General features: G+C 39.0%; 1 protein-coding gene across 3 annotated transcripts in view; it reads left to right on the top strand.

Moving 5' to 3' along the window:
* The window catches only part of LOC129730415 (mucin-2), a 104216-nt gene that overhangs the window by 84853 nt on the left and 3197 nt on the right, over positions 1–16166 (top strand). For 2 of the 3 annotated variants that reach the window (XM_055689734.1, XM_055689731.1), the window contains one exon: positions 13754–16157. In XM_055689734.1, coding sequence (XP_055545709.1) covers positions 13922–16157 — 2236 coding nt within the window. In that variant the 5' untranslated portion in view covers positions 13754–13921. Of the gene's footprint in view, positions 1–12888; positions 13009–13753; positions 16158–16166 lie in introns of those variants that run through there. The other variant, XM_055689733.1, reaches the window with a different exon arrangement.

The raw sequence follows: 16166 nt of genomic DNA, 5'->3' as shown, positions 1-16166 counted from the left end.
ATATAGATGACAGTTGTCTAATCAATCTTCATTGAATTGTAGAACGATAATCTTGTTAGAGATTTGTACACAGCAAAGTGGTATCTTTTGCCAAACGAGAAGGCGAAGTTACTTATTGTGATGCTCAAAAGTGCACAGAATGCTCCTGAGGCAACGATAGGCAAGCTGGCACCACTGAACGTCGGAAGTTATGTCCACATAGTTAAAACAATCTACAGCTATGTTATGGTACTAATTACATTCGTGGAGTAGAAAATTGTTGCTCTTTCATAATGATTAAGTTTAAATCAGACATTCCACACTTGCATCAATAGAAGTTAGACATTCCACACTTGTATCAATAGAATAGAAATGTATTTAGCTTACACCTTCTGCAGATAAACATATATTCAATAAAAATATTCAGTATTAGGATTCTTCACTACTGTTTATCAAAATGCCAATGCAATGTATGGGACAAATTTTACCTTTGAATTTCGGTTGGCAGTAGGGTTCAAAAGCTTCGTCTGCTCGAAAAAAGTCCTCATGCAAAATTTCACTTCAATCGAACTTCGGGCTGTGGAGCCTTCAAGCGGTCAAAGTTTCACTTTTTGACCGATGAAAAAATGCACAAAGAAAATGCTTACATGGCCGTATGTCCTAAGATATGGCCTACATAACGTAGTTCCGCCATGGCTACAATTTCGAGGGCACCCGGTGCTCTGCAAATCGTGCTCCATTTGGTCCACCCATCTCACTCGTTGTGCTCCTTGTCTTCTTGTTTCAACCGGATTTGAAGCGAACACCAGTTTTGCATGGTATCTATCCGGTATTCTTGCCCTGCTCAGCGTATTCTTCCAGCCTTAGCCACTTTCTAAATACTGGGTTCGCAGAAGAGGCGAGCAAGCATCCACCGGCTCCAGACTCCGTTCTCCTGCACACCGCCAAAGATGATTCTCATGCCCGTCTCATGCCCGTAGAGAAGAATACACTTGGTATGGAGACTCAAGTTTTGCGACAGTAGTTTTTTATGGAACCCATAGTAGGCACGACTTCCTCCGATAATACGTCTCCTAATCTCCCGGCTGTTGTCGTTGTTCTCAGTTACTAGAGCGCAAACTCGTCGACTACCTCGAACTCATCCCCGTCAATTGATCCTATCTGCTCAACGTTTAAGTCGGGTATACTGGTCTGCCACTGTCTCAATTTGCTGCCGACAATATCCACGTCATCCGCGGAGCAGATAAATTGACCTGATCTATTGAAAACCGTGCCCCGCATGTTAAACTCCGCCCATCTCATAACACCTTGCAGCGCGACGTTAAACAGTAGACTGGAAACACCTTGTCGAAGTTCCCTGTGAGCAGGGATGGTATTCCACGCGATTTTTTGGGACTCGTAAGTAATCTACGTAGAAAACTGTATTCTACGTTTTCTACGGCAGCAAACCTCTTGCAAGTAGAAAACTCTCAAACACTCGAAAATTCACAGTAAGAGTCATACAATGCCATTCGCTGCGCTGATTATGTGTATTTAAGTGACGGGAGAATTAATATAACTATTTTGACTATTTTGTGATTATAGCGAAACAAGCAATGATAAAGAAACTCAAAAAAGCAAACAAAGTTTTCGCTCAATAATTTCAATCGTAATTCACGGTTTAACAACAAATCAGTGCAACAGCGAAGGCGCATCTAAGGCCTGATTTCACAAAACTATGCATTCGCTGTCAAATTTCATATATTTAGAGCGTACCCAACATCTCAGTGGTTTATGGTTTCCCTGGCATATATTAAAAAAGCCCACCAAAAATTCCACGAACTTCAAAGGTTGCAGGAAGCATTCCATATACCCTCGGGAAAAAAACTCTAAAATGAGTAAATGATTGAATGAGTTTGACGCATTTTCTTATAAGTGGAACAACTCATAAACTGAGTAACTCCGTAAATACGCATAATTTAGAAACAAGGCGTTTTAAAAACTGAGTGATTGTTACTCACTATTTGGGTCAGGTTTGAAGTAAGAATTTACTCATTTTTTGGGTTCTGAATTGCTACTTAATCTAATTTACAAATTTATATAAAGTTTCAAAGGTAAAATTAAATGTGTAAAACTAAACATACCTGGGTTTGTTGTTTGTACTGGCTAGAAAGCCCAAGAATATTTTGCAAACAGTATTTATTTCGAAAACTTATGAAACACATCAAAAACAAATTCAATCGATGGAGATTAAAAGCAACGATTTTAAATGTGAAATTAGCTCTCAATTCACACAAAACAATCATCACAATGAAAAATAAATAATATTTTCAAACTTAAATTTCGTTTATTCTTCCTGTAATTCACCACAAAAATCTCTTTGCAGGTTTTCGTAGAATACTCGTAGAATACTGATTGAAATTATTGAGTGAAAACTTTGTTTACTTTTTCGAGTTCTTTATCATTGCTTGTTTCGCTATAATCACAAAATAGTCAAAATAGTTATATTAATTCTCCCGTCACTTAAATTTTGGTTAGGTATTCTACCAGAGATTCTACATAGAAAACTCGTCGAAAACTACATGAGGTTTTCTACATGACATCCCTGCCTGTGAGACTCGAAGAAGTCTGACGTTCCACCTGAAAGTCCTCACACACCACTTCACATTCTCCATCGTAGCCTTAATCAGTCTTGTCAGCTTCCTCGGAAAGCCGTTTTCGTCAATGATTTTCCATAGCTGTTGCCGGTTGATTGTGTTGTATGCGGCTTTGAATTCGACGTAAAGATGGTGTGTAGCGACTCTAAGCTCGCGGCAATTTTGAAGAATCTGCTGGCTAATGGTGACAGGCGTTAGAAGATGACCTGTGAGAACACTTTGTATGCAGCATTTAGGACTATGATCGCTCGATAGTTCTCGCAGTCTAGTTTGTCGCCCTTCATGTAGATGCGGCGAATATCCCCTTCTTTCCACCCATCCGGGGGCTGTTATGTCTTCCAGATCTCGACGATCAGCCGAAGTTCCGCTCTGATGCCGTCCTTCCCGGTAGATTTGTTGTACTTGAGCTGCCGGGTTCACTTATTGTTGAGGGGTGGTACATATTCGTCGTTCGTTGCACCGACTCCTGTTTTAGTCTCCTACTTGTACGCCATTCAGGTGTTCATCGTAGTGCTGCTTTCACCCTTCGATCACTCTACGATCATCTGTCAAAACTCCTCCATCCTTATCCCTACACAATTCGGTTCGTCGGACAAAGCTGCTCGAGTCCTTCGGATTTCTCCTCTTCCTGGCAGCGCTATTTCTCTTTGAAGAGTTGGAGCGCAGCCTCCGTGTCAGTTTATATCGCTCCACATTCCGACGGGTGGCTCTACGCAGCATTATTGCTCGCGGTGCGTTCTTCACGTCCATTCGGTTGCACGTGTCCTAGGACTTCGTCCGCAGCACTGCTGACAGCTGTTTTAACAGCGTTCCATCTAGGCGATCATATAGAGTGGGTTTCTTCAGGCTCACCCTCTTCTGGCAGCGCAGCTTCGTGCGATGACGCATACTGTACTGTGACGTCGTGTTGCTTCAGTCGAGCGAGATTTTACTGTGGCGGGCGTCGGTACCTATGCTGTTTACAACCGATAGTTTTTGGCGTATCTTAACCATCACCAGGTAGTGGTCCTAATCGATGTTAGCGCCACAATGCGCTCTGACGTCGATAATGTCCCAAAAGTGCCGACCATCTACCAAAACGTGGTAGATGTGTGCTTCTGTTCTATTTGGTGACCTCAAGGTGAATCCATGGCGCAGGCTTTGCTGGAAGAAGGTGTTACGTATGGCCATGTTTTTGAAGGTGGCCAAGTCGATCAATCTGAGGCCATTTTCATTTGTCAGCTGGTGTGCACTGAAACATCCAATCACCGATCTGTACTCCTCCTTCTGGACAACCTGAACGTTGTAGTCCCCAATGATGATCTTGACATCTTGTTTTTGCCAGCGGTGGTATTCAATCTCCAACTCCGCGCAAAATTCGTTTTTGTCGTCATCGGCACTTCCCAGGTGCGGGTTACGCACGTTAATAATACTAATATTGAAGAAACGGCCTTCAATCCTCAACCTGCACATTCTAGGCCTGTTCAGCCACCACCCGAACACCCGCTTCTGCATCACGCCCATCACTATAAAAGCTTTTCCCAGCTCATGTGTGCTTCCACAACTCTGGCAGGTGGTATAACCATCCCTGTACGTACGCATCATCGTCCCTTTACAACATACCTCCTGCAGCGCTACGATGTTGAACTTGCGGGTCTTCAATTCCTGGGAAAGCACGCGGGTATTTCCTAGAAAAAGATGTAAAATTTGGCACAGGAAAAAAATATTTTTACAGTGTATGTTTTTTCTAGAACCAAATTTTATTACCTACAACTTTGCTGAAGACACCATTTCAATCAAACAAGCCGTTGTTCTGATATAGAAATTTTTATCTTTCAGTCACCATTTTGAATAGACCCTTTTGAAGCAGCAGTCGCGAGTCTATATAGATTTCTCCAGGCGCGTTTGTATTAATGCGATGTATTCGATTTTTCTTTGTTAGCTGTGAGAATTTTTTGTCACCTGTGAGAACTGTCATCTAAAAGAGAGAATAAAAAACTACCGAGTTTGATTCACACTCTCACAAATTTCAATATACAGTGTAAAGCAAGCCGTGTCGTAGTGTTCGTGTGTTTTCGCTTGGAGAACTCTATGAAGAACTGATATCATAAAATGACCTCTTTATCAAAAAGGCACAAATGTGAAAAGTTTCAGTGAAATCAAAAATGACATGCTAAAAAATTTTTTTTTTATCTATTTTCCATGAAATGTCTCAAGAGCAGAAGAGCGAAACCAAGCAGTGTTGGAATTGTCAGCAAAATATCAATTTCAAATGCGATACGTTTTCGCCTCTGAACTTTCTGTCGCTCGTTTCACACGCTGATGAATCCCGATTGAACTTCGAGGTGCATGAAAACGAACTTTCATGAACTCGATTCGCCGCAACTCACCGATGCACGGATACGGAAACAATCAGATCTTTTTTTCTCTCTATCTTTTTACATCACATTCGCTCATGATATACCGAGAGCACATATCGTAAATGAAATAGCATGAAATGATTCGGGATATTGTTCAACGAAATATCGATCTTTACCCGCTCTTTAGCCAGATAACTGATCATACATTTCATTTACGGCAAGTGCAATGAAGGTGCTGATGGGTGGTTTTAATTTAGGGCTTTCTAGTAGTTGCATATGACAGCCTAAGCAGATAGCGAATTTCTTTATTCCACTGCATCAGGGCGAATATGTCGAGGAATGAAGAAACGACATCGCGATTTTCGACGCAAGTATGAAAAAGATTCCAAATAATTGTTTACGAATTGAGCACGTGCGGTGCTAGCTTAAAGCTGACAAATTTCACAATGCACTTCGGGCAGCACGCCGATCAATACTGGGTCAAAATCGAGCGAAAAAAGAAGGGTTTTGAAAGCAGTTAGGTTGTTTTCAGGTCAAAACGAGGTGAGCTGGTAGAATAAACACGACTCATTTTTAAGAAGCTATTTTGAAAATGCTATTCTGGGAATTACTTAATCAATGGTGTCAAATGTGCATATAGTAATAAAAGTTCGAGAATGATTTCTGTCCGCTGGAATAGGGTTAATTATCTATCAAACAGATGAAAAGAATAAAGGTTTTTTTCTAGCAAAGCATTTATATGCTATAACAACAGCAGCTTAAAAAGGTTAATAAAACGCACGGCAATTCAATGGTATGAGTTATCATTCTTTTCTACAGCTTTTTCGATTTTAAACCGTTTAATTGGTTTCAATTATTATCCATTCCTCAAAAACTCGCATCCAATTGCTGTCACAGCCGTAAATGCACGTCGAATCTGCAAGACTTCCAAACAACGAATTGAGCACGTGCGGTGCTAGCTTAAAGCTGACAAATTTCACAATGCACTTCGGGCAGCACGCCGATCAATACTGGGTCAAAATCGAGCGAAAAAAGAAGGGTTTTGAAAGCAGTTAGGTTGTTTTCAGGTCAAAACGAGGTGAGCTGGTAGAATAAACACGACTCATTTTTAAGAAGCTATTTTGAAAATGCTATTCTGGGAATTACTTAATCAATGGTGTCAAATGTGCATATAGTAATAAAAGTTCGAGAATGATTTCTGTCCGCTGGAATAGGGTTAATTATCTATCAAACAGATGAAAAGAATAAAGGTTTTTTTCTAGCAAAGCATTTATATGCTATAACAACAGCAGCTTAAAAAGGTTAATAAAACGCACGGCAATTCAATGGTATGAGTTATCATTCTTTTCTACAGCTTTTTCGATTTTAAACCGTTTAATTGGTTTCAATTATTATCCATTCCTCAAAAACTCGCATCCAATTGCTGTCACAGCCGTAAATGCACGTCGAATCTGCAAGACTTCCAAACAACTACTAACAAAATCCTCACCCGAGCCGCTCGGGCCGGGCGGTTGAGTGAAACGAAAAATATCAAAACCGAATATCAATATGAGTTCGCGCGTTCGTTGATATGGGCTACCTATTCTCAACGTAGAAAAAGCACGAAGGCGACACGTTGGTCGAATGATTCGAATCCCGAGTACGTTTCGCTCGCATGTGAAATGGAGACAAAAATATCCCCTACGATGCCAGCTGAAACTGATTCTCGTATGGTGTTTTCATGAACTTTTAGATCGAATATCCTTGATGATCTTCTTGTGCGAAGTTCTCTGGCGATTTTTCATTGCATTGAGCGGTGAGTGAACTTTTTTTTATCATGATTATTCCAACACTGAAACCAAGCCTTCTTTGAAGCACGTTTTCCAAACTACACAACAGAAGGCTGCTTCGAATGTCTTTCTGTCAGTGGGAATAGAATTTGGTGGTTATATTTGGTTCTGAGAAGGAGGCTGCTGCACGATTGAAATGGAATTTTCATGGAGACTTTTTACGAGTAGACCACCCTTCTGTTTATGTCGAGCAAAAAATATCAATTCCTATATTGTTTACGAATTGACCATTGACTGAACTGCGTAACGGTTTGTTTAGACAGCACGAGCGTTGCACGGTGCAAGGTATCGCCAAAAATAGTTTTTGCACAGCAGCTAAAATCGAACATGTATGTATGACCTTCTAGATTCCACTGTCTGGCAGTGATAGGGTGAAAAAAAGACAATGCTGTTGATTCTTGTTTCTGCGTCTGTCTTGTTTTCGGAACCTAGAAGGTGTTAGCTCTACCGACCTTCCAAAGACCCTTTGCAGAATGACTGAGTACTTGCAGCGCATTCCGGAGTCAATTTCCATTCGGTAAGCCCCGCCTCAAAATAATATTAGAATCTAATAGATTTTATTATTATTCTCAGACTTTCAATTCATTTGACATATCAATATCAAAAAAATTGACCCGTATTTAATATATATATGGTAACTGACGGCTTCGTCAGGTGATATGCGTTGTGGGCAGGATTCAGTTTGCCAAGCCTCAGAAGTTGCCTCAGAAACTCAATTTGTGTTAACTTACCTTGAACGTTGAAGTTTTTTTTTTCGCATGAATGAAACCCACTCCATTAAAACTCAAACATTTTTATTGTTTTTTTTTTTTTTTTTTTTTTTTTGACAAAATTTAAACTGCCACTTTCACACATCTAGATATTTTTCCCGGCCGAAGAAAACTTCCACGAAACACATCTTTGCCGCTAGCGATATTTGGTTACGATTTTCTCGTGAAATATCAGGGCTAGTAGCAAAATAATAGTGACTTTAGTGACTTTTTTCATTAAAATATTGACCAAATAGAGACCAGATAGTGATCAAATAGTGACCAAAAATATACAAAAGAGGGTTTTGAAATTTATTGTTGAACCATAAATAAACCAAAAAGTCTAACTAGAATCTGTATCATAATTATTCAAAATGCATCTAAAATATTATTCACTTAAAGCTAAATATTAAATCTAGAATTAGTTAAACTAAACCCTAATCTAAACCTAAACCTAAGTTCTTAAATTTATCATAATTATTTACGCTACAGTATAACTAAAATTAATTAAATGAATCACCCCAAAGATACGATACGATTATAACGAAACACATCCCAGACAACCAGAAGTCGCATAAGATTGCGCGGATTACCTCGTAGAAAGTTCTATGGCACATCAGGCATCCACGAAGACCACTACGCAACCACGAATTATGTTGAACCAACCAAACCAAAAACCAATTCCATCTACGTCCACCACCATGAAATTAGGATCAGTGAATCCTAACCCCCAAGCGTGTCTATCGGTGCAATCGTGCCAAGGCACAGTCCTATTGGAAACTTTCTCTGCTAGTTGGAGACCAGAACGGCAGAACGCATTCCGCTCGAGCGTTGCTCGATTCCGCATCATGACCAAGAAGCTTGCAAACGCACTGAATATCCATCGCACGAAAGTAGATATTGCAGTAGCCGGTATCGGTGAAGCCACGAAGCAGATCAAGCGCCAACTGACTGCTACCATACGGTCTCGATCCCAAACGTACACTGCTGCGCTTGAGTTCCTCATACTCAACGGCCTACGGTTATCCTACCAACTGTCCCCATTGATATATCCTCGTGGAAGATCCCCAACCTTACAATGGCAGATCCTCGCTTCGTAAATGGGTTGACCAAAAAGAAACTGTAAGAGTGGCTTTTTCACAATTAAATTTAGAAGCTCCGTTGAACTATTTGTGTCTTTTCTTAATTTTTTCAATAAGATAAAAAGTAGGAAAGTATGCCAGAAAATTAATAGATGAAATTAGGCAGCTTACTGGAGAAGGATGACAGTTTAAAACATGACATGACTGACGAGAATTGGTAAATTACCCTGTATATATATATATGTTTTCTTTTTTGAAATGGAAGTGAAAAGTGTAAAAATATCTTGGAGTAAATAGAAAATCAATTAGATGAATAAATAACGACGGGCGTTTTACGTCATTCGATTAAGGTATTTAGATTGTATACATACACACTTGCATAAAATTATATTTATTCCAATTTCTTTTTATATTTATATACACATTAATTTTTGTCTGTATATTTAATCTGTTTTATTTTAATTTTTTTATTCGGCCGTCTTGGTATATAAATCTCATGTCATGTTTATTATTCGATTTCTGAGCTGGATTCTTCTTCACTTCCTATAGTATTGTAAATTTCTTCCACTTTTTTCTTAAATTCTGTTTTATTTTTCGCTAATTCGTGTCATTCTGTTTCTGATATTTCCATTAGTTTGTTTTTGTCTTCCCTAATCGTGTCATTCCATGTTTTCGCGGGTCGTCCTCTCTTTTTTCCCGTAAATTCCAATCTTTCAGCTGATTTTAATGGGTGTCCTTGTTCTCTTCTTTGTATGTGTGCCTAGTATTTCAGCCTCATTACTCTTACTCTATTCACTGCTGTTTTACCATTTAATAATTTTGAAACCCTTATTCTACCTTTTGGCCTATCTCTAGCTAATTTTAATAATTCCCTAATAATTTGCAATTCGTATCTAGCAACCGATGTTCTATTCTTTTTAACCCATGCCGCTGATTCGAGGCCGTAGGTTATTGCCGGTGATATAACAGTCTTCTATATTAATTTTGCTATATACCAGCTTGGTTTAAATTTTTTCATTAACTCTAAAACTACCCTTGTGGTGTTGAGAGCTTGTCTACATTTAATTCTTTTGTATTTGGTCTATCCAATGTCTCCGTAAAATATGTTACAAGGTATCTTAATGTTTGTATGACTTCATATTTATCGTTATCTATTTCAATAATTTCAGGAATATTTCTGTCTGAATTAGGCTCCCTTATTAATATTTTACTTTTATCTGTATTTAATTCTAACCCTACTTTACTTAATTCTGCTTTTAATAATATAATTATTTTTTCAAGTTCATCTACATTTTTAGTTATCAGTAACAAATCATCTGCATAGGCTAGGATAATTGGGAGACCTTTGTCATGCAATTCTAAGATATTTAATGTTCCTATCTTTTCTTTAATCTGTTTTAATATTTTTTGAATAATCAAAGTGAATATATACGGGGACATTGGACAGCCTTGTTTTATTCCTCTAGATTTTATTGTTTGATTGCTTTCTATGCCTTCCCATAAAATACTTGTACGCTCAAAATTTATCGCTTGTCTAACTCTATTGATAATATGTTGTGGTACATTTAATTCTTGTAATATATGTTCTATAGATTCTAATTTGACATTATCGAATGCTTTGTTTATGTCTAATGAGCCTACTATTAATGTTTGACCACTATTCTAATAAGCTTCTAAATATCTTCTAGCATAGTACATCTGATCGTCCGTAGACCTATTATAAACGAATGCTGCTTGGTGGTATCCAGGGTTTCCTGCGTACTCTCTAAGTCTTCCTACTAGCCATGTTGCATATACTTTGTAACCAAGGTTACATAGTGTTATTCTCCTGAAGTCAGATGTTTTTTTTGTCTTTTTCTTTTTCGGTATCGGTATCTGTAAAGTTTCTCTCCAAAGTTCTGGTATTATATTCGTTTCCCATACCCTCTTCATTATTTGCCACATTTCATCTATTGTTTGTTCATTAGCGTATTTTAAATATTCATTTCTTAGTCCATCTTTTCCTGCCGCTTTTCTATTAGCCAAATTTCTTATTATATTTAGTATTTCATTTTTCGTTGGATGTGAAGTTAGTTTTTCTTTATCTGCTGGTATTATCATCGGATTTCCTGTTGATTTTTCCATCTCGTTCATCCATTTTGACATTGGTGTTATAGGGTTTTTTGATTTTCTCGTCTGTTTAAATTTTTTCAAATATTGATATGTTCTTTTTATTCGTTCTCCTATTTCGAAATCGTTCAATCCGTTGAAAAACTTTATGATTTCGGTTTCGTTATGATCGTTTATTCTCTTTTTAAGTTCTTGTTTTTTTTATTTCCATTTCTTTTCTGAACAACTGGGTATCTATTCCTTTTTCTATTGCTCGTCTAATTTTAGCATTTGCTTTCATTAGTGATTCTTTTGCTGCTTTTCTTTTAGGTGTTATTGGGTTCCCTTTTGTTTTTAATACTTTTTCAGCACTATCGTTGATCTTTCTAACTAATTTTTCATATGCTTCAGTTATTTCAAGATTTTCTACATTTACTGTTTGTTGTTTGTTTAGAATTTCATGGTATTTCTTTTGAGTTTGTTCTTGTTGTAATGTGTTGGGCTGCAGTTTCATTCGATTTTTGTTGCTCTTGTTACATTTAGAACTATTTCGAATTTTAATGCTAGCAAATAGCAATTTGTGGTCGGTTTTTAGATGCGTCCATGATGCCCTAATTTGTTTAATCCTTAACTCTGTCTTTATATCTACTAAAATATGATCTATTTGTGATGTTAAATTCCCATTAGTCCAAGTCGTTAGTAGGGATTTTCCATATCTCATTGAAATAATTTTGGATTTGTGCATTCTTAAAAACATTTTCATAAATTCTCCATTTTCATTTGTTTCATCATGTCCTATATATTTTCCTAACACTTCCATTTCATTACTTTCTATATCATTTCTACCAATTTGAGAGTTGAAATCCCATAGGATAATCATATTTTGTCTTTTCGGGTTTCTTGCCACATAATTTCCTAGGTCTGCATAAAACGTATTAGCATTATTATTTGGTGCATGTATGTTAACGATTAAGATTCCTTCTCTCGTTAGGTTATATTCTATGTTTGCGCTTAAAATATTTCTATCAATGTTTCTAATATTTTTTATTCTGAAATCTGAATCTTTTTTCCGTAGTACTGCGAGTCCTCTTGATCTATTTGATGTTTTTCTATTAGATATCGTCCATTCGTAATTATTTGTTTCAACTTTAGTTCCATCTATATTAACTTCCTGTAATACTGCAATGTCAATGTGTTTTTCGGCTAATGCTTCGTCTATTTCTTGACGTTTGTTCTGTCTACAGCATCCACGAATGTTCAATGAAGCTAATTTGAAGTAGCTTGACTGTTTTTTCTTGGTTGTCAACCGCTCTGAGGGCTTATTTTTTTCGTCTTTATTTCCTTTGAATATATTAACTATACTGTCTACCTGTATAAAGTCTGCTTTGGTGTAAACAAAAAGTCTTATTTCTCGTGTATGTGTTTCATTGTAACCTGGGCATGTATATATTGTTCGATTATCTTGTTTTGTGATTATTACTATTGTCTCTGTCATATTTGCAATTGCTTTCCGCAGAGTCGGTCCGGGTAAAAGTCTTGTGTCATCGTTCGATTTTATTTGCATGTACTGTTGAATGTCCGTGAGAAGAGCAGCTGGTAATTGAATTTGTTCAATTCATTGAAATATTCCATATCTGGGTTTAAATCACTTAATTGGTGGCTTATTGCCCATAAGTAACTTAATCTATGATCTATCACTTTTCTTACTTTAATTCTATGGTTGTTTATAGAAATCCAATAAAATTTTTGTTGATTAATTACATTTATTTCATTATTTTTGTTTTTCAGTTCCGATCCTCGGTTGTTATTTTCATGTTCATTTTGTTCTTTAGCTTTATGTTCATTTTGCGGGTTTGTGTTCCTTTCTTCATTTATGGTTTGCTCCTTTGGTGTTTCAACTGTCATTTTAATTTTATTTTCTTTCAAATTGCTGTCTTTGTTTACTACTTCGTTGTTTTCTTTTGTTTCAGGATCTATTTCTTTATATTTATCGATGTTATTTAGTTTTGATTCTGCTGTGCTTTCTTTACGTTCTGTCAAAATGCTATTATAATGATTACTTCCATTATAGAAAAGTTCAATAGTCTTCGTCATTTCATTTCTGTCATACAAGATTTCGATCGGTTCAAAATTCGGGTTATATATTGTTATGTTTCGTTTCAAAATTTTTCCAGCCGCTATTATCGATTCAGATCCTGCCCATGCTCCATCTTTAGCAAGCTTATCTAGAAATTGCACAGCAGCTAAAATCGAACAGTGCCAAAATTGAACCGTGCCAAAATCGAAGCGTGCCAAAATCGAACAGGGTCTGTATTCAATTTATATTTTATATACATTAACCTCACTTTAACTCTTATTTTTATTATAAAAAATGTTTTTACGGTGTATATTTTTTCTGGAACGACAAAAATATTATGGGTATTCATGTTGATCTCGTATACAAATACCCAGTTGAGACTCTCTTCTTTCAAATTATCATGTGTATTTTCAGAATATGTAGATGCAAATTGTGGTTTGCGAATTTCAAAACCCGGTTACTCATCTGTTGGATGGGTGAGTTCTAAGTATGCATATCGAGTATCTACCGAAATCATCGGTGTATAAATTTGAATGTGCTTTTTTACAAATTTACTACTACAAATAGTTTGCATAAATAGAAATTAATTTGGGATCTATTTAGAAATTAATTTTGTCAACAGATTTCACGACATTTCAAGCATAAAAATCAGTGTCAAAAATGCTTGATTTATCATACCATACATCGTTCAACAGTGCTATTTATGGTAGAATATTCTAGAAATATCATCATTTCTACGAAGTTCTAAATACATATTTTGGACCACTTCTATATGATGAACTGTGTGTGGAAATAATTCAGTCCAATCATATTTTAGAACATCACCGATCTTTTCAGATTAGAAATAGTGGATTAAGATAAACACTCTCTGCATATTAGCTTTCTTGCATATTTATAAGCGATGTTCGAACATCGCATAGGGCCCTACTCACCTACCGAAACTAACGCACCGTATTTTTCTCTCCTTTTTACAGGTAGTGGCCGTACTGAGTCAGCAATCAAACCAATTGGCCAGCAGCAATGACACCGCACTGGTCACGTCTACAGGCCGAAAGTATCCGCGCCAGGCGAACAGTGTCGCACTCCGATATGATCACACTCACATCGAGACGATCGATGTGACGTGTGATCAGAAGAGTGGGATGCGAGTGACGATTGAGTTCGAGACGGATTTCCAGGGTGTCATCTACAGTCAGGGTTACTATAACGACCCGAACTGTCGGTACGTGTCGGCAGGTGAGGGTGGACGAACGTTTTCGTTCACTGTGCCCTTCAACGGTTGCGGTAGCAAACCCTCCTGTTCCGTTTGCTCGTCGGTCGATAACGTTCTGGTGATACAAACCGACGAGGATGTTCAAGAAGCATGGGATACGGCGCGTCGTATTTCCTGCAGTCAGATCGAACAGCAACAGAACACAATTTTCTTCAAACCGTTCGTCGTGGATATGCTGGAAGTAGTGAATGTGCCAACTGCAACCGGCGGTGTTGAGTGTTGGATGGATATTCAGCGTGGTTCTTATCCCAACATCTCGCCTATACCGAGCATCATCAAGATAGGCGAAGCACTGAGTGTGTTGGTATATTTGAAGGATACCAAAGGAAGCTATGATGTTGCAGTCAAGGATTGCTACGCTTACGATAGTCCGGATTACGATGCAAGTGGCACTAGAAGACTACAACTTTCCGATAAAAACGGTTGCTCACGAAAGAAGAAGTTGTTTGGTTTATGGGAGAAAACAACCCAAACCGGAAACTCAGGAGCAACGTTGATTTTGCACAACAATATCAAAGCGTTTAAGTTTCCGGATAAAATGCAAGTCTTTTTGAAGTGTGACATCGAAATATGCCGTGGGGGTTGTGGTCCACAAGTATGCAATATCGAAGAGCTAGCCAAGGCTGTCGATAGAACAACAACTACCACACGTAGACCAGCACCGACTGCAACGTTACCAGCTCGTAGAGGAACTCGTCCACCACAAACCGTTCCCGCATCTTTCCCGACACGCGGTCGAAGGCCGGTTTCCACTGTTCCACCGCGTATTTCCGTAACAGAACAAACTTACACCACCGTTCAACCGCGTATTTCTGTAACAGAACAAACTTACCCGACAAGGGCTCCTCAGCAACGAACCCGTCCAACACGTCCCGCTACAAGGGCTCCCGCATATCAGCCATCTACATCGTTCCCTCCACGCCGTAGGACTCGTCCAACAATTTCCACCACTACTGAGTTTGTTTGCACTCCTGGATCAACTGACGTTCGGTGCAATATAATTGTTGTGCCCGACGAACCGGACTGTTCTGGAAGATCTCTAGATCCACGGTGTCAACAAACACAAACGCCCGCTCCCGCCACGACTCCTGCTCCCTTGCGGTGTTTTCCAGGCTCAACAGACCCTCGATGCCCAACTACAGCCCCGGAAACTACACCAGCACCACCTCGATGTTTCCCGGGCTCGAATGATCCACGCTGTCCTGTTCAAGTATCTGAAACAACGTTACGCTGCTTCTCTGGATCTACCGACCCCAGATGTCCCACTACATCTAGACCTACCAGTAGACCAACTGGAAGAGGAACTCGTCCACCTGGACGAGGAACCAGACCTCCACGACCAACCACCGAAGCGCCTACATATATTCCACCAGTTGAAAGTCAAAAAACAACTTCAGCTCCAAATTGCTACCCCGGATCGAGTGATCCCCGTTGCCCCTCACCACCTATTAGTACCACTTCAAGGTCGTTTGTTGAAATCACAACTGCCCCGCCTTGTTTCCCCGGATCAAACGACCTGAGATGTCGAACTCCCGTTCTTCGTTGCACTCCTGGTTCGACCGATCCACGTTGTCCTACATTTTCTCGACCATCGACTAGAGCTCCAGTACCGACTCCCTCGGCTGCACCTCGATGCTATCCTGGATCACCTGACCCACAATGTCCAACAACACCTGCACCTCCCAATTGTTATCCAGGTAGTACCGATCCTCGATGCCCTCAACCCACAACACAACGACCACTACCGCCTATCACACCTGCTCTTCGTTGCTTCCCGGGATCTACGGATCCTCGCTGCCCTACCACTGCTTCACCTACTACACCTGTATTACGGTGCTATCCTGGATCAGACGATCTAAGATGTCCTCGAATTTCAACTGAGCCAGCCACATATCTTCCACCAACTACTACTCCACGACCAGTACCAACGACAACGGCTGCTCCACAATGCTACCCTGGATCTCCTGACCCCAGATGTCCCCAAACAACCCCAGTTACGCAACCCGCACCACGATGTTTCCCAGGAAGTACGGATATAAGATGTCCTCAAACAACAACTCCTAGACCTACTCAACCAACAACAGTTGCTCCTAGGTGTTTCCCAGGTAATACAG

The sequence above is a fragment of the Wyeomyia smithii genome, chromosome 3 (genome assembly GCF_029784165.1).
Source record: "Wyeomyia smithii strain HCP4-BCI-WySm-NY-G18 chromosome 3, ASM2978416v1, whole genome shotgun sequence".
Taxonomy (NCBI): domain Eukaryota; kingdom Metazoa; phylum Arthropoda; class Insecta; order Diptera; family Culicidae; genus Wyeomyia; species Wyeomyia smithii.
Note: the sequence above shows the minus strand (reverse complement) of the source record. Positions and strands in the feature narration are given on the sequence as shown.